The sequence below is a fragment of the Rissa tridactyla genome, chromosome 10 (genome assembly GCF_028500815.1).
Source record: "Rissa tridactyla isolate bRisTri1 chromosome 10, bRisTri1.patW.cur.20221130, whole genome shotgun sequence".
Taxonomy (NCBI): Eukaryota; Metazoa; Chordata; class Aves; order Charadriiformes; family Laridae; genus Rissa; species Rissa tridactyla.
Window position 1 is genome coordinate 24034939 of NC_071475.1, and position 25001 is coordinate 24059939.

The 25001-nt window shown below is 45.8% G+C and overlaps 2 protein-coding genes across 6 annotated transcripts in view; both read right to left on the reverse strand.

Moving 5' to 3' along the window:
* Nucleotides 1-1155: 1155 nt before the first annotated feature.
* Nucleotides 1156-4123, reverse strand: LOC128915906 (microtubule-actin cross-linking factor 1, isoforms 6/7-like). The gene is made up of 2 exons (XM_054216835.1): nt 4078-4123; nt 1156-3676 (listed from the first exon to the last, which is right to left on the reverse strand). The coding sequence occupies exon 2, from the start codon at nt 3596-3598 to the stop codon at nt 2861-2863; it is 738 nt and encodes a 245-aa protein (XP_054072810.1). The 5' UTR covers nt 3599-3676; nt 4078-4123; the 3' UTR covers nt 1156-2860.
* Nucleotides 4124-5388: 1265 nt separating this feature from the next.
* FAM120A (family with sequence similarity 120A) overlaps nt 5389-25001 on the reverse strand; it is a 53443-nt gene continuing 33830 nt past the window's right edge. For 2 of the 5 annotated variants that reach the window (XM_054216821.1, XM_054216819.1), the window contains exons 11-18: nt 22563-22812; nt 21123-21237; nt 17779-17988; nt 16450-16633; nt 15391-15528; nt 13777-13918; nt 10068-10164; nt 5389-7297 (exon numbers count right to left, since the gene is read on the reverse strand). In XM_054216821.1, coding sequence (XP_054072796.1) covers nt 6986-7297; nt 10068-10164; nt 13777-13918; nt 15391-15528; nt 16450-16633; nt 17779-17988; nt 21123-21237; nt 22563-22812 — 1448 coding nt within the window. In that variant the 3' untranslated portion in view covers nt 5389-6985. Of the gene's footprint in view, nt 7298-10067; nt 10165-13772; nt 13919-15390; nt 15529-16449; nt 16634-17778; nt 17989-21122; nt 21238-22562; nt 22813-25001 lie in introns of those variants that run through there. The other 3 variants (XM_054216822.1, XM_054216823.1, XM_054216825.1) reach the window with 3 other exon arrangements.

Genomic DNA, 25001 nt, shown 5'->3' on the forward strand with positions numbered 1-25001 from the left:
CCCACCCCACTCCATCCCAATCCACCCCATCTCACCCCATCCCATCCCATCCCATCCCATCCCACCCTATCCCCACCCCATCCCACCCCACTCCACCCCATCTCACCCCATCCCATCCCATCCCATCCCATCCCATGCCATTCCACCCCATCCCACCCCACCCTACCCCATTTCACCCCATCCCATTCCATCCCACCCCACCCCATCATTCCAATCCCACAGTGCTTTCAGAAATACACTTTTTCCTGCCAAAACCCCTGAACTCCTCATGGCATTAGCGTAGTATCACAGAATTGTCCAGGTTGGAAGGGACCTTTCAGATCATTGAGTCCAACCATCAACCTGACACTGCCAAACCCACCACTGACCCACGTCCCTCCCACCACGTCTGCCCGGCTTTTAAATCCCTCCAGGGATGGCCATTCCACCACTGCCCTGGGCAGCCTCTTCCAGTGTTTGACAACCATTTCGGTGAAGAAATGTTTCCTAATATCCATCCTAAACCTCCCCTGGCACAACGTGAGGCCGTTTCCTCTTGTCCCGTCACCTGTTCCTTGGGAGAAGAGCCCGACCCCCCCTGGCTACCCCCTCCTTTCAGGGGGTTGCAGAGAGTACAGAAGGTCTCCCCTCGGCCTCCTTTTCTCCAGGCTGAACACCCCCAGCTCCCTCAGCCGCTCCTCACAGGACTTGTGCTCCAGACCCCTCACCGGCTCCGTTGCCCTTCTCTGGACACGCTCCATCCTCTACTTGGGTGTCAAATGAAAAGAAACAGTATTTAGCTCTACCTGCTGCTTCGCTGTGGGAAGGCAAAGCATCCGGGCCAGGGCTCAGCAGCTGCTCGCTCTTCTCCGCCCGCTCCAAGGAGAGGGGTCTCAGGGCCAAACTCGGGAGGGGGGCTCTGGGCCATGGGTTTGCCTCAGCTGGGCTGTGCTGGCACATGCTGCATCCCCTCTGCGCTGCATCCCCCCCTGCCTCTGCATCCCCTCCTGCCCCCGCATCCCTCCCTGCCCCCGCATCCCCTCTGCCTCCACATCCCCCCCTGCCCCCGCATCCCCCCCTGCCTCCGCATCCCCCCCTGCCTCCACATCCCCTCTTGCCTCCACGTTCCCTCTGCCCCCGCATCCCCCCCTGCCCCCGCATCCCTGCCGTGCTGGAGCAGGACATGGCAGGTTGAGCAGAGCATGGGCCGGTGGTTCAGATCGAGGTGTAGGAGGCGGCACGAGTGGCCATCAGGCAGCGGATGAGCGTCGGGGAGACCCGTGGCCCCTCCAGGTTTGGAGGGGGCAACTGCAAGAAGCCAGGACTCCCAGAGGAGAGGAGCGTGTTGCCCCGTAACTCCTCAGATAAGGAGGAAAAGAGGGGTCACAAAGAGCCCCCCGGACTTGGCGCAGCGCCCAGAGGGGAGCGGAGCAAAACCTGCTGTAACCACGGGCAGAAGGAAATGCAAAACTACTTCTCCCTTTTTATTAATTAGCAGCAGCCACAGTTAGAGCTGGGGGCTGCAGACACCCCCCCCCCTGCCAGGGCTCAGGCGGCCTTGGGGGCACGTCCCTGCGGCCGGGGCGGCCCCGGCCCCTCACGCCGCCCCCGGGGGAGCTGCCGCTGCTGGGGCTTCCACCCCCGGCTGGGACGGACGTCTCGGGGACGGGGGACACCGGCAGGGCACTGACGTTGGGAACCGTCCCGCTCCGACCCACTGCGCGACCCTGGTGGGACGGGATGTCCCGGGGGGAGAGGGGCAGCAGGTGCTGGAGGTGTCACCGTACCTCAGGGCTGCGCATCCCCCAGCTCCGACCCCGGCCCTATTTCAGGGGCTTTCAGGGCAATGGAGAGGATTATCCAGACTTTCACTGAGGGAGCTGTAATCTGCCTCAGGTCTGGATAATTACGCTCTTAAGCGCTGACTGCACTGAAAAAGGTGCCCACGGTCTCCCTTGTCACCTCTTGGCAGCACCGGAGCCACGGCTGTGCTGTGCCATTCCCCATCCTTGCTGGGATTGGGGGGGGCCCTGCTCACCGGGGTCACCACGACACGTTACCGGTGGGCGCAGGAAGGGCCCCCCGCGCCGTGGGCCGCTTGCAGGACTCTGCTGGCCGCAGGGCTTCCCCCGACCCTGAAAAACTCACCCTTCGCGACTGTGTAACGAGGCGCTGGAGGCCGGCGCGGCGGCTGCCGCCGCTCAGGCCGCTGTCACCCCCCTCGCCCGTGACGCATCATCCAGCGACGCAACCGCCGCCGCCGTCAGCAGCAGCAGCGGCAGCACAACCGCCAGCGCAGCAGAGAAAATGGTGGCGGCGTTCCCTCGCCCCGCAGCTCGCCAGCCCCCGGCAGGAAGGGGTGAGCGGCCGCCGCCACCCAGCACGTCGCCGAGAGCTCATTTTCCTCTCTCCGAAACACAACGCTGCCCCGGAGCCGAGAAGGAAAACCGCTCTGGGATGCCCGCGCTGGGCTCCCCCCGCCCCAGACACCCCTAAATCACCTCCGCCGTCACTAATTACCCACCTGCCTGCGTTTAAGGACTCACTGAAGATTGGATGTTAAAAAACGCACTAAAAGTGATTGACTGCGGCACACGTAGATCATCATCAGTCCTTAACGACACAGTTAAACAATTAGCGGGGCCAGCGCAGGGCCAGCGCGAGGGGGGCTCTGTGCGGCGCCGACAGACAAGGCCGGGGCAGGGGGTGGACGGGGGCCACGTCCCCACCCGAACGGCCAGTTCTCCCAGTTTAACTCTCGGGGATGGATAGCAGGGTACGGGTCACGCCTAAGCCGACAGGTCTGAAACGATCATCTTTATTCGTATCAATTTCCGCTTTAGAAATCATAAAGCTCACTTCTCACAGAGGCCTTTGGCCTTTATAAATAGAAGTCACGTCCCCCCCACCTCTTGGGCGCCCATTCCAGATGCTGCACCTGCAGGCGCGTGCGTAGACAGGAAAACCTGCAGCACGGCAAGGAGCTGCCTTCAGCCCCCATGCTCCGTGCCCGAGACCTTTTCCCAGGTTGCCAACGGGAGACCTTCAGGCACCAGGAGAAGAGCTGACCCCCCTGTTCCCACCCGCTGCAGCCCTGGCGCTCCCCATCCCAGCAGGGACGGAGGCAGCTCGAGGGGACCTCCCACAGCATCACCACCTCCACGGTGGGCGAGGGGACCTCCTGCAGCATCACCACCTCCACGCTGGGCGAGGGCACCACCTGCAGCATCACCACCTCCACGCTGGGCGAGGGGACCTCCCGCAGCATCACCACCTCCACGCTGGGCGAGAGGACCTCCCGCAGCATCACCACCTCCATGGTGGGTGAAGGGACCACCTGCAGCATCACCACCTCCATGGTGGGTGAAGGGACCACCTGCAGCATCACCACCTCCATGCTGGGCAAGGGGACCTCCCGCAGCACCACCACCTCCACGCTGGGCAAGGGGACCTCCCGCAGCATCACCACCTCCACACTGAGCGAGGGGACCTCCCAAAGCATCACCACCTCCACACTGGGCAAGGGGACCTCCCAAAGCATCACCACCTCCATGGTGGGTGAAGGGACCATCTGCAGCATCACCACCTCCACAGTGGGCGAGGGGACAACCTGCAGCATCACCACCTCCACGCTCGGGGCCCAGCTGCGGTCCAGCAGGAGTCCACAGCATTGTCCCAGGAGATGCCGGCAGCCTGTCTATACATGGGTAATAGATTAATGAAAGGTCCACGTAACACAGTGAAGAACAGAAGATATTTGCTGACATATAAACTCACAGGCGCAAGGTGTTCCTCCGGAGCAAGCCCTGCTCGTTCTGTAGGATCACCGATCCCAGAGTCAGTTTAACTCTTTGGAAGAGGACTCAATTAAATTGAAATGCATCTCTTCTCCTGCAAGAAGCCTCCCAGGAGGAGGGAAGACGGGCAGCCCCGTGCTTGCCCCGATGGGTGCAGAGTCACAGAGCACCGCTGGCTCCCCCCCGGCCCCCTGTCCCCGCTCAGCCCCAGCGCACCCACCGAGTCCCCTGGCACAAAACCCGGTGTTGGTTCCCAGTCTGACACCGGAGCTCCCGGTCAGGGAACCAGGCAGCTCGGTACCTGCGAGCTGTCCCCGCCGCTCCCACCACCATCTGAAGGTGCATCCTCCTCCTGCCCCGGGTCTCAGCCGCGCCGGGGCAATGGCAGGGGTTTAAACGGGCCACAGAGAAAACCGGTGCCCCAGGTCACGCACACAGACGTCACTGCAAGCCCTAGGCTTTTTCCACCGTAATTTCTGGGAAAAGTAAAAGCAGCACCTTAAGCGCGGGCCAACAAACTAGTTAACTCGCTACTTTCCACATCCTAACTTTAGCCACACCGGTGCGGATAAGCTTGTCACGCTTGGGCTGCCCAGGAGAAAATTTTGCTGGCACAGTTACGTTGAGGGAAGGAGTGAAGTCCCCACGCTCGCAGGACGTGGCACACTGGTGCCATCTCCCATGCACAGTTATTTTTGTTGCTCCTGCTTATTCCCTGCCAGGGACCGCTGGAAAAGCGGGCGACTGGTGCCTTCAGCCTTCACCGGGAGAGGCTGGGTATTTCCAGACCAGACAAGCTGGGCGGTGGGGCAAACAGCGCAGGCCCGGGGCAGGGCAGGAGGGGACACGACCACGACCACGCCGGAGTCCAAGAGCAGATCCCCGGTAGGTGCCGTGAGAGCTGGTTTGGGCTGGGGGAGGGCAGAGGACGACTGACTGCCATCATCTGCGCAAACCCCAGCCGCGCTGCTGCAAACGGCGCCCTCCCGGGAGGGCAGAGCTGCCACCGCTCCCGTGGCCGCCCGAGGGGAGCGAAGCGCTCAGGGTAACCTGCGCTCAACACCGTGTCAGGCACCAACAGACGAACATCGGGATAGAGACAGCAGACAAGAAGGGTCTGCCCAGAAAAAAACCCCTCTCCTGGTACCAACTAAGGTACAGATCTCTAACTCCTCACGGCACATCGGTACGATCCACGATGTAGAGAGACCTCCCGCTTAAAAATCCCAAACCATTTACTCTCAGCTCCGAGGAGTTGAGACCCAGGCTTTGTCCGGCATCGTGTACCTCAAACCCTGCGAGCACCTGGGGCCAATCTTCTTCTTCTTTCAACACCTGCCCCCGTTATTGCTGCTGTACGCGCACCTCATCAGCCGCCTCGCGTTTAAACGCGGCCAGCCCAAGTAGCGGCAGAGAACGCAAAGGAGGAGGCGTCGCTGCCCTCAGGTGCGGCCTTCCCCGGCAGCGCGGGAAGGCCGCGCTTTCCTTCGCCGGCTGTCGGGAGGACATCACGTAGTCTGCTGACTCACTCACTTCATTTGGGCATAGGAAAAACTTTTATTTACAACAACAGGTTAATTAAAAAAATAGTTGACAAAAAAGGCATACAGTATTTTATACTAAAAGAATAAAGATTTTTATTAAGCACTGTAAGTTGCATTCAATAGCCTTCAAATACACCACACCACAATCCATCTACAACCAATCAAACCCAACAGTAGTTCATTCTTGCACAATCCATGAGTTGGGGCAGAACTCCCTTCAACTTACATTAAGATACCTACTTAGCTCTTGCGGGCAGGGAATGGGGAATTACACCTCATTTCTGATCACTAATGTGTGATGAAGAGCATCAGGAGAATTATATGAAAACGAATATAAAGAAATGATTCTGATTTTGAAGTACATTAAGTTTGGAAACACTAACAAAAACATCAAAATGATACAGGTATATTTGCTTATACTAAATTCTTGATGGGAAAGTTCTCAAGAACAAGCCATTTGTTTCCTGCTACAGAAGGGGGGTACTTTTTTTTTTTTTTGAAGATCAAAGCTTTTTTTTTTTTTGTTTTTCACAGAATTTCATATTTGCTAATATGAAGGCATAAAACAGCAACAGAGAACAATAATGCATACAGCAATGAGTACACCAGGGTAACGTTGATATTCAAAACGGCTAGATAATTTTTTTTTTTTTAAAGTTTTAGAATAAATGCAACAGAGGTCAATAATCACAAAATTTTAAGGTTAGAGCAAGATCAGTCAATGACTAAACATAGTTAACATCTTTTATAGGACTATTACTGATTATTAGCTTTTTGTTTTGCAAATGGGCACAGTACTTGTAAGAATGGAAGAAAGAGGACAATAACATGCATAATATTAACTACACACTTTAAAAATTATGAACCATGCAGAAGTTTAGCTCAAATAGTAGTACTAATGGTCTACGTCTGATTCAAAACCACATAGTTCATTGATCACGGATGCATGGTATTAGTCACAAAAAGTTTCAGAACACATTGTGTTTCTTTTGAAAAGGTCATTTGCATCTTCTATGATTTCAAGTTTATCTCCATTTAACTTGCTTGTAAAGTATGTATGATGTATATTTAAAAATCAGCAGAACTGCAATATTACTCTATAATTTTTAGTTTCGATAGTTTGCACATTTTTAACACAAAAGAACCACATCAACGGTGATGAAATTTAAGAAAGAAAAAACTGTGGTTGTGCCTTTTTCCCCCCATAATCATGAAACCAAAGCCTTAAAGAAAGCTTTATTGTGACACAGTAATGCAAAATCAAATATAATGGCATACATATGGTGCCAAGTACTAAAAATTATATTTTAAGCTATATATACTTAAAGACTGCCAAAATTTGTTTTCTTTATATTTCAAAAAACAAAACTACAAGCTTTTGTCATAACCAGTTTAAACTTTATGTATACTTCATTTTAAGTGCGGGAGTCAAATGCTCTTCATTCTCTTTCTTTTTTGTTTTATTGTAGCATTTTGACTACAACTGGTTAAAACTAAAAATGTGTTGTTTAAATCTCTGACATCAAAGAGGGATCCGAATTTCCAAAGTCCTCATTTTTCTCTTACGGAAAGGAAAAAATGTACGTAACTGTAGGCTCTCTTTCTTTCCAGATATTCCTAATCCTGACCCTTCCCAACATCCTTCACCCTCTATAAAAAATAAGTTTACTCTTCTTTTTTTAAGACAGTGGCCTCAAGAGCATCATCTTTATGGCAAACACTGTCTGCATTTAGTGCATTTAAGTGAGGATTTGTATTGCACATTTTAGAGTCATTACTCAAGGCACTTTCAGACTGATTGGAAGCCCTGATGTCTCCTGTGTTCCCATTCATCTGGGAAGCTGGTTTTTCCTCATTCACAACTCCATTTTCAGCCAGGGATCCATCTGAAGACACAATTGAGGATTTAGATTCCTCTGATTTTGACTTAAGTTCTTTGGCTACTTCTTCTGCTGAAGCAGCATAAGGAGGTTTGCCCTATTTTTTAAAAAAAGAAGAAAATTACTCGAGAACCAGCGCCGGATATTTACAAGCCGTTACAAAGACACTATTGCTAAGGCAGCATGCAGCGCGCAGAGGGATGACAAGCGGACACCGAGGCGCGTGTGCTGCTGAAATAAGAGGTGGCACAGCAAACGAACAGCACAGCACAGGTGAGAAAGGATTTTCGGGATTCCCGAGTGCCTTCCAGCCACGCCTGGCGGCGCTCCTGCCGCAAAACGCCCTTTCTAACTCGGACGCTTCAGTTATTTCACAACGCAAGAGCTACATCAACGTCTGGAAACACCGAAACTGAGAATCAATATACAGCTTAACTCTGCTTCTTGGTTCACAGACATGATAATTTAATGATAGGATTACACGTTATTCGAATACAAACCCCAAACTTTTTTTCAGACAGCTTTTAAAGAGGTGCAAAAGTACCATGCAGTATTATCTGTACTAGTCTCTATGCTCCCAGATCAGGAAAGGGACTGCATACGAAAAGCACGTTATAGCAGAATCTTACAAGACCGAGCGTAGCGGTAAAAACCAGATTTATGCAGCATTAGAACGTGTATTTAGTTTTTAAGTATCTGCAACAATCAATCTCAGCGTTCCAGAAACGTAATAGGCCTCAAACAACAAAACAAAATAAGCAGGCCGGGTTGCTAAGAAGCAACGTTCTTATCTGTCCTGCTGTTAACAGCGTCAAGCACTGGGAAATGCCTTGAGATGCGGCCATCGTACGCACCTCCAACAATAGCCGACCCTTTCACGCTGTAATAATCTTAATTTTGACGTACTAGAAACAGCACAGTTAGTACTTTTCTGAATTGCTGGCAGCTTTTGCAGGCGAGTTAAGAACTGTTGTTCTCTAGCATCAGGATCACAATCCTTGTTAGCCAGAAAAAAAAAAACCGACAAAAAATTCCGCAGTAACATTGCACAGGGGTATGACTGGCAGAGGAGGACAACGAGTATTTATCACGTGTGTAAATGTACTTTTTTTACAGGCTTTACTAAGTGGCAAGTTCTAAATACACGCTTTTGTTTCTTTCCAGACCAAGGTCTCATCTTGTGCAAAAACAGCCATGTCTGATGTTTGATAAGCACAAATTGCTTCTTTCAGCCAGGCTCTCCAGCCTTTGCTTGTATCGCCTCGGAAGGAGGATCAGTGAAGCCGCTGCGGGGAGGATGTAACTCGGTGTAAATAGGCCCGTCTGGCTCTGGCCCTGCGCAGACCCTCCGCCCGTAACCGCCCGGGGGCGCGGGGAAGCACGTCGGCCCGCCAGCCCTAACTGGGTATCCAAATCGACTTGCTATGCATGAACTTCCCAAGTTCTCCCCGCCACACATGTTTTAATTCACTCTTTTCCTTTTCCCGCAAGAGGGACCTACGCTATAGTGACCGGTGGCCGTCGGATCCAACGAGCTCAGGACCAGCCAACAGAAAATGCCACCCTTTACCTTTCTCCTCCCTATCGCAGGCACAATTTTAGACCAAGATCCTTGTGGTCACAAGTATTTACCATCTAAATTACAGATCATTTAATAAAAATATGAATACCCAAACTTGCTGACTGTCCGGCAAGACTATCTACCATCCACGTACAGGTATTACCTGAACTACTCTTACATACGTAAACCTGAAAAAAACCCAGAACGTTTGGGAGCTCCGTCTCAGAGCTTCCTTTATTTCCTCGGTTAAGGTACTTGGAAATTAGATACTATACAATTAACACAGTGGTTTCTTTTCTATTTAAAGTAGAAGATGCAGAGCTTTAAACACACAGGTACATTCGTAGACGTATATGATCTGCGTACAGAGAAATTTAACAAGGAAGAGAAGTAGTTGAATTTTTAGACCTAGGAGACAGCAAGTTTTACTTGAATAGTTTCTTCATTATCCACTGGAGAACATCCCTTCTCTTACTGTCCGGTACCTGCAAACACCCCCCTACTCTTACACACTAATATCTCCATGACAAACTGCGGATCCAGATGATAACACATATGGTGAGTTTTCCACCTATTTACTGCCCGCTCATCCCTTACCATTGGGACTTGCATCAACATTCCCAACTGCGTAGCAGCAAGAACAATGGAAAAGGGCGGAAAACAGAACTCTGAAGCAACTGGCATTTAATACAAAACAGCAGTTGGCTTCAGCTGTATTTAAAGGCTCCATGGAAGAGACAAAAACCACGATCCACAGACGCTTTGTATATTGTCACCCAGAAGGAAGCTGCGTGCTCGTGGGGGCAAAGACTGGGCTGTTATTTCCTCTAAGTTTAAACTAAGTTGCTAGATTTGGAACCATGCAGCAGCAAAGATCCTTCAACTGCTACTAATTTTTCTTCATGAGGCTGGACCGTGGTCCCAGGCAAGAAACCGGGAAAGAGCGTGGGGGAGAACGGAAACGGCCAAGTTGTTTCAGCTTTGCATTTCTCCCATTTTCCTAAATTTCCTCCTACTCCCACGGCCGGTTAGAGCTGTGTAGGCACAGCTTTCGTATCAAAATACATTTTTCCACATCTGTCTTTATAATCAGAGTTTGCTCGTAACTGAGGTGCAACACTAGCCTGTCATCCATCACTGTTGCGCAGCTTACAGCTTCAACACGTAGGCAAGGTCATTGTAAGAAACACTTTTTTTTTTTTTTATCTTTTAAAGTTGTGCTTGTCAATATTAGCTGGTCTGGAAGTCCGTACCGTATTAGGCTGTAAACTAGAGCGGTGTGAAGTCAGGCACATGGCTTTATTACCTGAATTGCTCCCTGGCTTTTATAACCTCTCCCATAGTACCTTCCGCCTCTTCCAAAAGTTCTTATCACTGGAGTGGAAATAACTCCTCTAGGACGCCTGGAAGTTTTAGAGAGAAGGAAGAAAAAAAAAACAAAAAAACAAACATATCAGCTTTGTTTAAAACTACTTTAAATTTTATTTTGCTGGAAGAATTTTTTCCCTAGCTTTGCTGTCTAGTGACTAACATTTACATTTCTTTAAAGAAGCAATATGAGTAACTAATTCAGAATTACAGGGTGCTACTGCTTGCAAGTGTATGAAACCTATCAAACCTTTTGTTTTCGTAGCAATAAAATGACTACTTCTATATTTCACTTCTAGAGAACAATAAATGAGTACTTTCAAGCTTTGCAGAAACATTTTAAAGTGTCAAATTATCCTTACAGCGCTTTAAAAACAGAGCTCAAAATACGTTCACCTTAAAAAAACAGGCTAGCAACCTGAACCATTTATAAGGCCATTTCTCCCATTTAATAACACTTCCCATGTCTAAACACGCTAGACAGACAAAATCAGATAAAAGAACAGAAGGCAAAATACAAAACAGATTCAGTTTTGATGGGAGAATACAAAATTACCTAAGAAGCTGAGGGGAAAAAAGGAGGCTTCGGCCCTATCTGACACGTAGCAATTTATCAGGTTTGGAGGCTTTCCAACGGAGGTTTCCAACCAGGACACACCAGGTGGTGGCTTTTTGATTTGATTCAATAAAGATTAGATCAGATCAAAACCAACTTTCACTCAGCTAAAACCATTTTAATGCCACCTCTTGCAGAAACTCAACTTAGCATTATGTGAAGGACTACTTCTCACCTAAAAAATTCTTTTTTTTTTTTCTTTTTTTTTTTTTTCTCTGCTAGGAATACGTGATTGTTCTACTTCTCCTCCAAATGCACTGCCCGGTCCCGGCAGGTCCCAGCACGGAGACCGTCCCCTCCGAAGCTGGCGGAGAGCAGGCAGCTGCTGCGTCCTGCCCAGTTTGTAAGCCGCAATCGCCCAGTTTGCCATTCTGGCAAACAAACGACAGCTGCGATTCAACTGTGTCTCATTTTCCATATCCCTGACAAATGCCATATGCCAGCAAGGTGCCCGGGAGCTGTGCAAAAGCTGCCTGAGCTTTTCTGGAGCGCCCCTTCTTCCGCTGCTGCGGCGCTGCAAAAGCTAACTTACACTGAACCGACTCCGGAGAAACAGCGACCTGCGCCACGCCAAGTCTTTCCACGCGCATTGCAAAGTCCCACACCGAGCAGTAAGAAATCAAATACTGGGATTTAAAAACCAACGGCAAAGAATAAAAAAAAAAGCGGAAAGAGCTGTGTTTTATATTGAAGGAACTCGCACTGCATTCTTTCTGAAGATTTTAACCCCGCTCACCTATCCCATTTGCTAATCTTTTTAACCAGGTGAAAAGTGCACCCTTCAGGGAGCCGAGTTAAGATTTTTTTTCCTACTCTGAAAATCCCACTAAATATACGGATGGCTCGAAGCCAATAAAAAGCAGCTGGGATAATTTTACACAGTAAGAAGCCCATCCGAGTTCAGTATTGTGCAGAGACATGAGACAATGCCATAAACAAGCCTGACATGATCCCTTCTGTTGAAAAAGATAAAAAAAAAAATGACAGAGCAGCGTGCGGGACTAGGTGATAAGTTGCAGACGATGCACTGGACAGTCTCCTAGTAGTCATCTTCAGTATGAAACAGCATCCGCCAACAAGGACGCCAATTGTTAAAAAGCCTGTCTTTAGACAAAACACTAACATTAGCATGTTTTCCTCCCAGGTTTTATTTTTAGTATCAACTGACACAACAAACAGATACGCTGCCTGCAGTGGTTTTTCCCTCTGACTAATTCTAGTAACTCTACAGGTAGGGAATTTAACCGCAGTTATGATCTGATGGAGACGGGACGATCCGGCAGGGACAGTTTTCCTGTCTTTCTGAGGTGACAACTGGCCCCCAAACCTAACTGCCTGAAGACACACCTCTGACAGGATGAAAGCGTCAGATGCTTTACCTCCCAAGTCAAAAGCTGCTATCGGAGAACGGTATTTCTCTGTCGTAAAGGAGCAATAACACCCTTTCAGTGGGATCTGACCGCTTCCCAGGTAAGGAGGGCTCTCAATTTAGAATTTGCCGGTGTTAGTTCCTGGCGACTACGTTTCGCATCAATTTTCCTTCTTCAGAAAATGGAGGAACTGCTATTCTGCGCAGGAAGTCGATGCTATGTATAAACGTAAGCCAGATCCCAGCCTGAAGGTGTCTCCAGACCATCACTCGGGGCGCTTGAGCCAGCCAACGGTCTCCACGCACGACACTACAAACTACCCGCAGGTTTCCCCCCAAACAGTACCGCAGTCAGTGCATTTAAAGTGCAGAAAAGTAAGCAGCTCCGTAGTAAGCCAGATTTTCACGTTTTCCATGTTTTTCATGCGGATGCCTGAACAGAACCTATAACCGCTGTTACTCTGTCCACTGAAAGCGAGGAGTGCGATTAACATACCCATCACACCCTCGGCTCGTCCCCCCGGCCTCCAGCTGCTGCTCTGGAAGGGCAGAGGTGCCCCACAGCCTACGCTGTTTCCCAGCGGCTGTCCGAAGCGCCTAAACCAGCTCTAGATGCTTATGTTTTGGCAACTGGATCTCGTTCTAGAGAACACAATGCGCCTACCTACATTTGCTCCCCTCCAAGCGTCCGCTCTGCTCTTACACCAGTGCTGTTTGCTGCTGCTGAACTCTGTCATCTTTGTTTCTGCTGTTCTTACCTCTCCCTGTCCCCACGCCAGCAGCTCTTGATTTAATTACTGGATAGAGAGGAATTTGTGCAGTTCGGACTTATTCCTTCAGATTGCTCCCTGGCTCGAGATGGCATAAATATACCTACTTTACGCCATTCCTTTACTATTGCTAAAAACAGACATAATATATAAATCACATTACTTCGGGATTGTCTCCTGTAACAGGTACAATCTCGATTAAAGGCACAGAAGAATTAAGCCTAGGGAAAAAAATATAATCTTCGAAGTAAAGGACTAGATATTTTTGCAGCAAAGTACTTCTTTTTCAGAAAACTGTGCACCTGTAATTTCAGCTGTAGTGAAATGAAGTAAAAGAGCTGAAGAAATTAATATTATTTTAAGCACATCTCCCATCATGACTGTAGCAGAGAACTATTAAAACCTAGAAATGTCCTTCAGGTGTTTTCTGCTTAAGAGAAGAATTGCATAATGAAGTTATTAAAAATTTTATCATACTTCTTAATAAATCTTCTACCATGAGAAAGGAAGTAACTGAGTGCTGTGATAGTTTTGGTCGGCTATAACGGTATTTATTGATTCCATGTAAGAGAAAGCCCCCAAGTCATTTCTGCATGCAAAACAATTCAGTGTGTGTGTGTGTGTGTGTGTGTGTGTGTGTGTGTGTATCTATACATCAGATTCAGAGTGTGAATTTTATTTGCACATTAAAATGCTCATACTCACCTGAATAACTGCTTAAAAACCATCTTAAAATGTCTTTCGTGAATACTCAGTGGGTATAATTTACTGAACGGGTCCTAAAACGTGTTGCATGTAATTTGTAATGCCTCCCAACTTTTCCCTGTTTTACTTTTTACCCCCCATCATTAAATTCCATATGAAAAAGCACTTTCCAGGAGACTGCACTTACCCTCTCGCTGGTCCTCCCACAGAAACGACCTGCAGAGGGAATGGCCCTCTACCCCCTCGTCCACGTCTGCTTCCAGCCCAATGGCCGACTACAGTGCCGGCAATTTCAAGTTTCCCTCCCTGAGAAGGAATAGGTTGGACTCCTGCACATAAAAGCAAAACCAAACCTTGATCTTCACAATCGTAACATTAAAGTTAGGACTAAATGGAAAACTGCTTTGCCCAGATTTTATCACCTATACAGTTTCCTCTTTTGACACTGGGAGATCATTTCTCATTCACTCTTTCAGAAGTGTTACAACTCCAAGAGTCTTTCTTTCCCCCCTTTTTTAAAAATGGGTATGAATTTTGAAAAGAAAAATGATCTTACATGAGTACTTCAGTTTCAGTAATTAAAAAATATACTTTAGATAAGCATATTAGGAAACCGAAGAGAAATTTTACAAGCTATCTGAAGATTATTTTTTTCCTGCATTCCTAATGAAGTAGGAATTCTTACAGGTTTAAAGGTACTTTCTAGTGAACATCAAACATCAGCATAAGACACACAGATTGTAATTCCTATAAACAACTTACTAGGAAGAAATATCTGTACTAAGTTGTTATAAAGATACAGCATTTGAACTGATCTGAGTGTAAAAGGTAGGTTTATCGTTCCCCTATCAAGGAAAGCAGTTAAAATTGCAATTGTCTAAAAGATGAATGTATCTTCCATTCAAGTTGCTCCTGTCTTTATACCTCTGTTTTGCCCTTAAAAAAAATCAACGCTGGGGCATACCATATATTTCAAGAAATCTTAGGTAAGAGCAACTGAGCCAGATGTTACTGGTAAGACCATCAGCACTGAAAAGGTTACAAAACACAGCATTTATGCAGCCGCTATTAGTCTTCAAACGTTAACACCCTAGGACCTAAATTACTGATTAAGTTCAAAAAGGTTCATACTTCTCTGTACAAGTCTTTCAGCTTCAAATGCAGATTGTTTACGGGGGCAAAGTTATTCACACAAGGAAGCATTAGAGGTATGTTACGTTCGCTTTTAGGATAAAAGCTCAACAGGCCAGAGAGAACGACTGAATATATGGAAAGCTTTACCCTAAATGGGGAATTGAAATTAACGGGTTGTGCCACCTTCTTACAGGAGACGAGCAATGGGCACGAGGGTAGGCAAGAATCACGCCTGTGTCCATGCCGACATTGATGCCAGCGAAGAACGAGGCGGCAGTAACACTAAAGTCAGTCATTTCTACGTGGGGTCGTTTTTGCAAAAAGCTCAACTGCCCCCAAAATTTCAGAAAATAACTCGTTAATACATTCAAGCAGAGTTCAGCTGATTACAGCTGCCACCCTTGCATTCTGAAGCGCAGGAGACAGAAGGTCTCGTCGGGTTTGACGGCTACCCTGTGTTTGGAGGAGGGTTTCTAGGCGTGAGGGCTTGCGGCGGGGACCTGGGGCGCGCAGAGCAGAGAGCAGCCCGGGCAGGCTCTAGAGAGGAGAGCTGAGACAGTTAGGGAGAAAGGGAGACCGGCAGTCAGTAGGAAAGCCTCAGACCAAACCGTAAAGTGAAGGAAGCCGTTGCCAGAAGCTCTAAGAAAAGGGTTTTGGGTATAATTACCGCCCTGAAACTTGCTAGTCCTGTTGCTGTCATTGCCAGAGAAGGCTCCGGAGTGTCCTGCCGCTGCCGCCACCCGGAAGGCCCGGTAAGCGCCTGTGGCTACTGTTTCCCCATAAGGGCCTCCGAAGCCATAGACTCCTGTTAGACCCAGGGTAAAGAAAGACAGGGGAAAAGCTGTGAGGGGGCCAGGCATCTGGGAAGGCCCCTAGCAGAGGCACTGCTGCCTCCTTCCACCCTTCCGGAGTCGGCAGGGAGGGCCGCGCTCCTGCAGGCGACGCTGCGCGGGAGCAAGGACCGCTGCCGAGGAAGCCCTGGCCAAAGATGTCCTGTCGCCTTAGCGAGCACGGAGTCTCTTGGCCAATTAGCAGGCCTTTAACCTGGGTTTGGAACCGGCATCCCGACTTCTACGGCATAACGAGCACTGAAAGGCTTGTGATAATTTTTTGGCAATGAGCTCCGATGGCTACAGTTGTGGCACCCGAAGAACATCTTACTGCCAACGTCCAGTATCGATACGCATATGGGCCTTGGTACCGGAGAGACAGGGAATAACTCCAGAAACAGCCTGGAATGGTTGTATCCGTATTTACAGTCAAGGGTGCCAATGCTTAAATGACTGTAGCAAAAAACAGAGGGGTGGGGAGGAGGAAAGGTTGTCTTCAACCCTGACAGTTAAACTGTGTCCATTAATTGAGGCATTCTTAATATTTATAAACATTTTGAAGCAATGTACAGTGCAAATAAGAGCCTTTTCATAACATCCTGTGTTGATCCATTCCTCTTTTTTCTTTTTCATACAATAGCAGTAAAAATATTTTGATCTGGCACAGTTACTAAAGACCCTGATGGAAATACGCAGCCATACAACACGTTCCATATCGCTAGGGTATAGCTAATAAAAGTAACAACAAAATACAGTGACCGGCACATGCCAACCACTTGCTTTTATGTATTTTTCCTCTGAAGTTGAACAAGCAAATCAGTTCATGGCTTTGGGAATGCGAAAGACAAGGCAACCCTTCACACCAGCGTGTTTTGCGCCGCTGTCCCATCACTTACCAGCAAAGCCTCTCCCCCTGCCCTGAGGTGGTGGGACTGGCCCAAAGTGTCGAGGATACATAGAAGCTGGATAGAAAGGCATGGCAGGTGGAGGTGGGAAAGGGAGAGGATGGTTCTGCCTGGAGAAATTTAATCCTTCTAGGATGCTCTGACGCATCTTTTCAACCTTGGCTGCCTGCTCAGCCTATGAAGAAAGAGAAGGTCACAAAGAGATGTCAAAATTCTGATCGCAATTGTATAAAGCTGCATGTACACAACAAAGTCAACGAAAGCAAAATACAGAAGAGTAGACAACTACTGCAAACAACTTCCATAAAGCTAGCTAGAAAATGACATTAATCTGTCTTGCACACCTGCTAATAGTTCAAGGATATTCCAATTGTTCACAAGAAAATCAGTGGAGAGATGGGAGTCTAAATACTGAGGCAGTTTAGAAGTCGGTAACACAGAAACAGTTCACAAGTTAAAAAGGGTTTTCCAGAAAGGAACTGAGAAACCTCTGTCTACAATCTCCTCAACAGCCTTTTACTTTAAACAGAATAATTATCCTAAGCCCGGGCTGCAAAACGAAATCTATGTAAGCAGGCTAAAGCATGCCCGGAGGCTCACACGCCTGAGATGGACCATAGCCATCATCAATATTTAATCTATCATCCGTTTCCCTCGAGTCAGAAATAAGATGATGTGAGCTGTTTTGTTAAGATTTCATACCTCCCAAAAATTTTTTTAAAAAAGTTTTGGTTATTCAGTAAACTGTTGATTTTTATCGGTTTCTGGTTTTATAGTTAGATAATAACTTTGCATGATTTCGATACAACAAAAAACCAATTAATTTGTATTTTAAGATGGTCGTAAGAAACGTGAAAAGATTTTGAGCTTAAGGACCCTAAGAACGACTTCATGGTTTAAAATAAGTTAGAAATCACAATTTTTTTTCCTTCACTGTAAAACCACTGGAGCCTAGTCCTTTGTGACAGTCTTGCTAACTTGACCCAAAAAAGACAGTACTTGAACAAATGAGCAGAGATAGTTTTCAACTCCGAGTCATTCATTACGTCACAACTGCATTCAAGTTGCAGTTTCCAGAGAGAAAAAAAAAGACAGACATTAAAATTTACGCCGGTTTATTTTTTCCAAATCTCCCAAAATTCTGTCTCAATCATCAAGAGAGTAAATAAAGCTGAAAAATACCTGTTAGCCATTCACGTCATAGTTCCCTTTTAAAAGCAGGGAGATGACACAAGAAGTAAAGGATGGATAAACCCACCACAACTAACGCTTCTGAAAATCTGGCACACTTGATACTGGCACACTTGCGAAACTACACACCTGACCATCACAGAGGTCAATGAGCGGAACTTTCTCCCGGCTTGCTTTGATGAGCTTGGTCTGGAATAATTTTCCATCAAAATACATCCACGGACAGCAGTGCTCCCATGGAATTGGCTGTCCGCAAGCGTCGTTTGCAAAAAGCGCCATATCGACACCACTCATAAATAAAGCAGACAGCTGAATTCCTCGGGGATCCAGATTCTCAATCTGTTTAAAAAAAACAAAAAAAAAAATTGTAAATTTAGTAAGGTAATAATGCGACGTAATTCAAAGTTATTCCAATAGTTACATTATTTTCTCCATCCACTCGGCAGGTGAGAGAGAAAACCAAAAAGCTATTTTATCTATAACAGAGCACAGGAAATTATTTCTAATATTTTAATGTTTTAACTCGATACCTCGTCAAGAAGTCAGTACAAAGTTTTTAATAAAACACTCATCTCTCATTTGTGGCATGTGGTGTCTAAAACATGCAAGATGCATACCTGAGCTGTGTTAAGATCATTCATAAATATGCAGTACAGAGTTTTTCAAACAATGCTAAAGCACGTTATAGCAAGCAAAAGCTTTAAAGACACAGGAAATTAGCATTAGAAAAGTTCATGAAAAAATTTATTTCAAGTAATCCTGTGCTTCTGAGATATTTTGTAGAAAGCTAGAGGACTGAGCTCAGCGTTCATTTTTTCTTGCCACATACCACATTTCCCTTCCAACGCCTTTAAAATGGATGTCCTATTAGCTTGATCCAAGATTTTGCTGTTAGAACGCGTCTCTCATTAATGAAGTAATGTTTATGCATACAACAGCTTTATTTAGGATGCAGGACAGACATACAAAGTTAGAGTTAAATAGTGAATAATAGCTGGTGGTGGAAGCAAAAAGGATCTGCTTGCAGCAAATGTATTTTTAGCTCTGGCATAAGAAAATATCACTACTAGTGTTCTCTAAAAGACTTCTGAAAATATCAGCCCTTTCTTGGGAACATTTTCAAGACCTTGGTATTAAATTTTAAAATTAAACTACATTACCTTCCTTATGCATAAGCAACCTTTAAGATCCAAAAGACTATCCAGATGGTTTTGCAGATACGCAGCTGGGTTCAAACTCAGCTGCTCTTTCTGTCTGACTTCAACAAAACAGAGAAGCAGCTGCTTCATATGAAGACAGTAACAACATTGCATGAAATATTGCATCTTTTAGTTAACCAACATCTATCATGGAAACGATCCATATTCCTCTTCATGTATGATTTAAAACTATAACTCGGAGAACAGTTTCTATTAAACAAAACTATCGCATGCTGTTCATCACTTGCCTTGTCTCTGCCTTTTATTTTGGGTTGGAATGGAAAAAAATAATTTTCTCTGGGAATTCCTTTCTTAGATCTCTAAGACCAGCAATTGTCACAGTGGGGTCTCCTCCTCTTTGCATCAAATCTTAAGATGGAGGCGAGACTCCGGTAACTCTTACAGATACCTTTGCCAAACTCACCACCCCGAGGTGTTTGTTTATTGTGTTGTGTTTTGAAAATGGAACAATCAAGTCGTTTCGCAGGAACTCATCAGGTGTCCACGTAGCTGTCTGCATCCCTTGTTTCTTCACATCTTTCTCAGCAATGAGGGAAAGGCCAAATAAATGTCTTCCTGTTGGAATTTATTTATTTGTTTATTCATTTATTATTTTTGCTCTTGGCATTCGTTCTTTGGTATATGGGAAGAAGACTTTGTTTTCCTGTGAACTCTGCCATTTCAATTGCTAACACGTGAATTCTCTACTTGCTGTGTGACAAGTGCAAATAGATTCTGAAGTTAGATTCAGTTGTTTTCTTCCCCTGACATTTGTTAGTACTCCTACGGCTAAGCACTGGGTCTCCGGGAGCAGACTGGTTCATAGATTGAGACTGAGAAGTCCCTCCCAGGGTGCTACAGGCAGGAAAGCGACCCGGGTTCTGCCCGTCACCCGCAGAAGAGAAGCAGTCACCTGCTGGCTTTGAGGATGCTCTTGCAGAGTTCGTATTAGTGGCAAAATATGCCTTAGAAAAGCCTAATAGCTGAAACTTGCGTGACCTTAATTACTGGTTCTTCGGAGAAGAGCCATGCTAGGATCGCCGCTTTTGTCTGGGCCCCTCGGCAGTGCGTACCTGTGCGTATGAACAAGCTTGGGAAACAAGCACCTCCTCCTCCTTGGTGATTTAGCTAAGGACAGCACGCGTCCAGGCACTGCTGGCAGCAGAACCAGGCTTTCCTGAGCCCTACAGTGTCTGAAACCGCTTCTTCCAACGTGAGGTCGCGTGCTGAAGAGGTGATCAGCATCTCACGTCCTCCACCACGTCGATGATCAATGCGGACAGGAGGTAAGATGGATGATCACTTCCAGTTGTGCATTCCCTATTCATCCTAATACCTCCCACAGCTTCCACCTATCAAATACACTATCGGGCTTAAGATGCATTATGCAGAAAAAAGCATCTAAAGTTATTGCCATTCAGAAAAAGGGTTGCTTAAGAAAAAAAAAGACTAAATTCTACCATTTTATTTGGAGAACTTCAGAGCGGGTTCTGAGAAAATTCTGAAGAGCAAACAAGGTAAATGCAAAACCAAAATCTCGTATATTTTAGCTCAAAGGCTAGAAGAGGAAATTTCACTGTGAACTTCTGAAGGCTGAATGGGGAAATCCCCCACAGTAAGACGATGCTGCACAGATCGACAGGCACTCTGTATGTAAAATAAGGATACCGCACTAAACAACTCTATCAATTAGCTACATTTACTTCATGTAATACTGCTGTATTAGCAAAAGAATAGAAACTTTGAGATCTTAACTCCTGAAATCCTCAAAATAATTATTTCGACGATTCTGTGAGTATTAATAAACTGTTTTCCCTTTTTTTTTTCCTCCTCCTGCATTTTTCCGTTCACAATTATGCACGTCTCTCTCCATTTCTACACTGAGCTGCAGAAATCGTTTGAATGCTGAATCATGAAAAATACCCAGGTATTTAAAAAACAGCCACACAAGGCATCTTTTTTATTTTTTTAACCTTTCAATGGAAGCACATTTGTTTTAAAACTTCCAAGAGGCAATTACTTAAGAAATTGTGAGAAAAGGTTCTGCAGTATAGAATACGCTTAAGCTTTTAGTTATCTGTCTAACCAGTGAAACAGAACTGACTACCAAACTTTGCAACACCTTAAAATACAAATATTAATATTTTGGAAAGTATAGGTAATTACGCAAGGCTTTTAGTGAGACAGGCACATACACATCACCCACTACAGTTAAAAATATGGATCAGCTGGGAATAAATCTCTTGAATTATGAAAGTTACAGTTAAGAATTACCTTGAGTTCCTGAAGCTGGTCAGGTTCATAGAGCTTTGGAGACAACGCTTGGGCAAGGAAAGCATCGAGTTCCTGGCGACGAAGTATACGAACCCCCGGCCACTGTACCATATACCTACAAGGAAGCCCACCATTATTCAGAAGCTTCCTTTAATAGGTAAATCAAGTGGTGTTTTATGTCATCAGAAATCACCAGAACGCAACTACAACCGTATCTTTTTTGCTGCCTAGACTTGAATAGTTAAAAAGGGCCAAAACACTAAATAGATTTGAAGTTTGAATTTGTTTGAATTCATATGGAAGAGCCACTGGGTGTGAACCAGTTGGGCAAACCCTGCTTCCAGTGACGAAAGGGAGGACAGGCTGCCAAAACAGAATTTAAAACATAAGTGGATTCTGATACCTCTAAAAATAAAATAATATAAAGATTAATGGTCTTTATAAAAAAGACTAATGCTAAAAAGGACCTTGTGAACGTGTTTTCCAGATAACACATCACTCAGAAATTATCTAGTCAGTGAATTTTATGCTCATCACATCCTAATTAACAACAGTTTCTATATGCCGCATGTCACAGGGGAGACATATGCTGTCCAAATGGACGAGGAGCCCAGCTTTACGATACCATTTGGACTGGGTTTTGTATACCTGCTATTCTATAAGAAGAAAAAGAAAGTGCTCAAAAGGCAAATACAATAGAACCGAAGACAAATATACATTTATCGCTCTCAAAAATGGCTTAAATTTTTTCACGTGCAACACGCTAACCTTGAATTCTGCCAGATTTATAAGCTAGTCATACTGAAATAATCCCCCCTTTCCAAAAAGGGAAGCATCTCTCAATTCCTCAGTCAGTTTTCAATCTGAAAAATTAAACAGGTAAGTATTTTGGACCTTGTGACTTTCTCTTTGAAAAGCTGAAGTACAGAATCAATTCTTCAACTGTTGGGTACCATCATTTCAGCTAGACGAGCAACTCTAGCCCAGGGAATCTCACACCTCACAAGCAGAGTATCCTTCACGGGACCTCTGCAGCCTGGAAGGTGCTACGCAGCTGTTCTCTGAAGAACTCTCTTTCGCTTTACAACTCGGCCAACGCAGCCTCTGAGACCCCAAATGTTATTTTTGGTAAGCTGAAGCCTACAGTATAGTAAAAGTAAACTAATTCAAATGCTACAGTGGCCTTTTTGCAACACAGGATTTTTTTTTCCTCCTCCCTTCAGTCCTCTAGAGACCAAAGAAAGAAACACTGAAAATACAGCATGCTTTTAAGACTCACAGCAGAAACGTTCTAAAACTAAAACAACAACCCCCCTTCTCCTGGTGACGTTGCAAATGTGAATTAACGCTTTCTACACTCATGGTTTAACACAAAGTTAAATGTGTGATTATGCAGTAAAACCTTTCCCTCGTTCTGTTTCACCTTAAGGTAACACTCACCTTAGTACACAACAGAGCACCATAAGATGAGTGGGCACATTAGTTGGATTGAGCATTGCTGGTGTATCTGATCTCATACAGGCCAAAAACGCCCGCATTCTTCGGTTCTTGTCTTCTACTGCTTTTCCCAGCCACAGCTTCTTCAGATTAGGACAGGTCCATTCCCTGAATGCAAGTGCTTCCACCAGCTCAGGGGTTTGAGGAGATTTTCCTTTGTAAGCAGCCCATTCTTTAATTATCACTGGTGAAACTACGAAAGGGCAACGATTGAAAAGAAAACGTTCCCAGTTAGACAGCAGCATATATTTAAAACTTGATATGCAAGAGCTTTTTGATACAAAAATTGAGATAGAGACCAATGTTCTGGATTATACATTCCCAAACCGGTCAATCAAGCTCTGTATGGACCATCTTTCGGTCGTGATCGCAAATGAAGTGCATGCGACCAAGCGTACGCTAGGAATGTTACATTACTATTTTCAAATTAATATACAACATAAAGGAACTACATATATTCATCTAAAACAAACGGAATTTGAAAATGCAATTCCCCCCTGAAATACCTGTGTCATTGGCCCAAACCCTACAGTGGTAAGTAAAAATGGCACATAAATACAAATATATTCCATGGGCGGTCTTTTAGGAACAGTACGATCCTAGAGATTTTATTCAAATTAGATTTAAAACTTACGTTATGCTTGTTTGTAGTTGTTCAACTACTGCAATGGAATGAGATCTCAAATATGGGTGGGTTTGGGGGATTTTTTTGCCTAAAGTTTTCACGAAATGTTACATAAGCCTTTCAATTTACTGCCCTGCTTTCTACTAAGAGGGTCCCGTTTCTGTGTCTGCGAAGCTCCCTTTCCTCCACATCAAACCAAAAGACTGTTCAACTCTATTGCTGCTAAACCATCTCCCTTTTTTATGTTTGAAGGCAATCAAAACCAAACACAAGTTTAAAAATAAAAAAAATAATAAACTAATTCAAGACTGAGCAATGATACCTTTGGCCTTGGAATGACCCCAAGTGTGACACAGCTCAAAATGTGTTTGCACCCTTCTTAACTCCGAGCCCAGTTATGCAGCGTGGAAAGACTCGTTAGTGAAGCTTCAGGTTACGGCCCGGAGAGATTCCCGGCAGGAGCACAGACCTGCTCTTTCTCCTAGAAATCTTTCTTGGTTCAGATGGAGAAAGAGAATTCCTGGTGCCGGGAGTGCCCTCACAGCTCCAGAGTCTCCTTTGGCAATCGGACATCGGCCTTACAAGGAATTTTTAGTCAGGGGCAGGCAAACCATGGCAGAGCTGATGATTCGGATTAAAAAAAAGAAGCTCCAGAACACCCCAAAACACGCTCAGGCTTTTCCGCAATAAAACTGCTCTAGCATTATAGCTGCATTTCACAGAGCTCGGGATAAGTTTTACAAAGATACCATGCAGCAATAAAAATAAATATTCTGATATATTTAGTTGGTAGCCTCACTACACAATCACGTTCTATTTTGGTTGCTACGAGTTTTTATACGCCACACCAGGCTATAAAAGCTGGGCTTTACCAGCCAGCAGAGCCACACCGTTATTTGTGCACAGCTTCTCACGACGGTGTTCACTTCTTTTTTAGGCCTGGGACAGTAATCACGAACAAATAAAAGGATGTATTTATGTAGGCTTTCAGAGACTTATTTAATTGCTTTAGGTCTCAGAAGGAAGACATGCTTTTCGACCAAAACTTCTTTCGATTTGATTCAAATTTGATGACTGTTATGGGAAAGGTTCTTGCAGAATGGGTATATGAAGGTCACTCTGGGGGCCTGGCGAACAGTATCCTCTGACGGATGGGGCAGAGGACCTCCAGCTGTACCAGCTGACAAGTAACTGCAGCACTGTTCACCCAAATTTAGCATGTAACGCAACAGGTGAATCTGGGACTTGTTCATATCCACTTATCTCTCCAGGGCATTTCCTACACCTTTGACAACTCCGTACTGGGACTGCTGCCAAAGCCACTGTCCTCCTCAGCCGCTGAGGATCCCTGTCCTCAGAGGAACCTGTCGTGTTCTCTTCCCGGGGCTTCCACTGGGACATAAACACCACCTACCCTGAAGACTGCATCAGCTACAACAAACACTCAGGATCGAAGTGTGTTCGGCCACACCACCCCAGTGCTAATTATACTCTTTTTCATACTAAACTTCTTCCTTAAGTAGCCTAAGCAACCGCACGGCACGCTGACGTCTGCTTTCAACACCCCCACCACGACACTTTCAGGTCAATCCCAGTCAAAAGGGTCAGCATCAATCTGCATTAGGGTAACCTGCTTGGTAAACACGTGAACGCCCTTACAGGCTCTAAAGCCATTCGCAACAGCGCCCTGCACCCTCGAGCTGTCTGGTAGAGCCCTTGTTGCTAACGGGTTGGTTTTCATATTGCTGTTCAGGTGG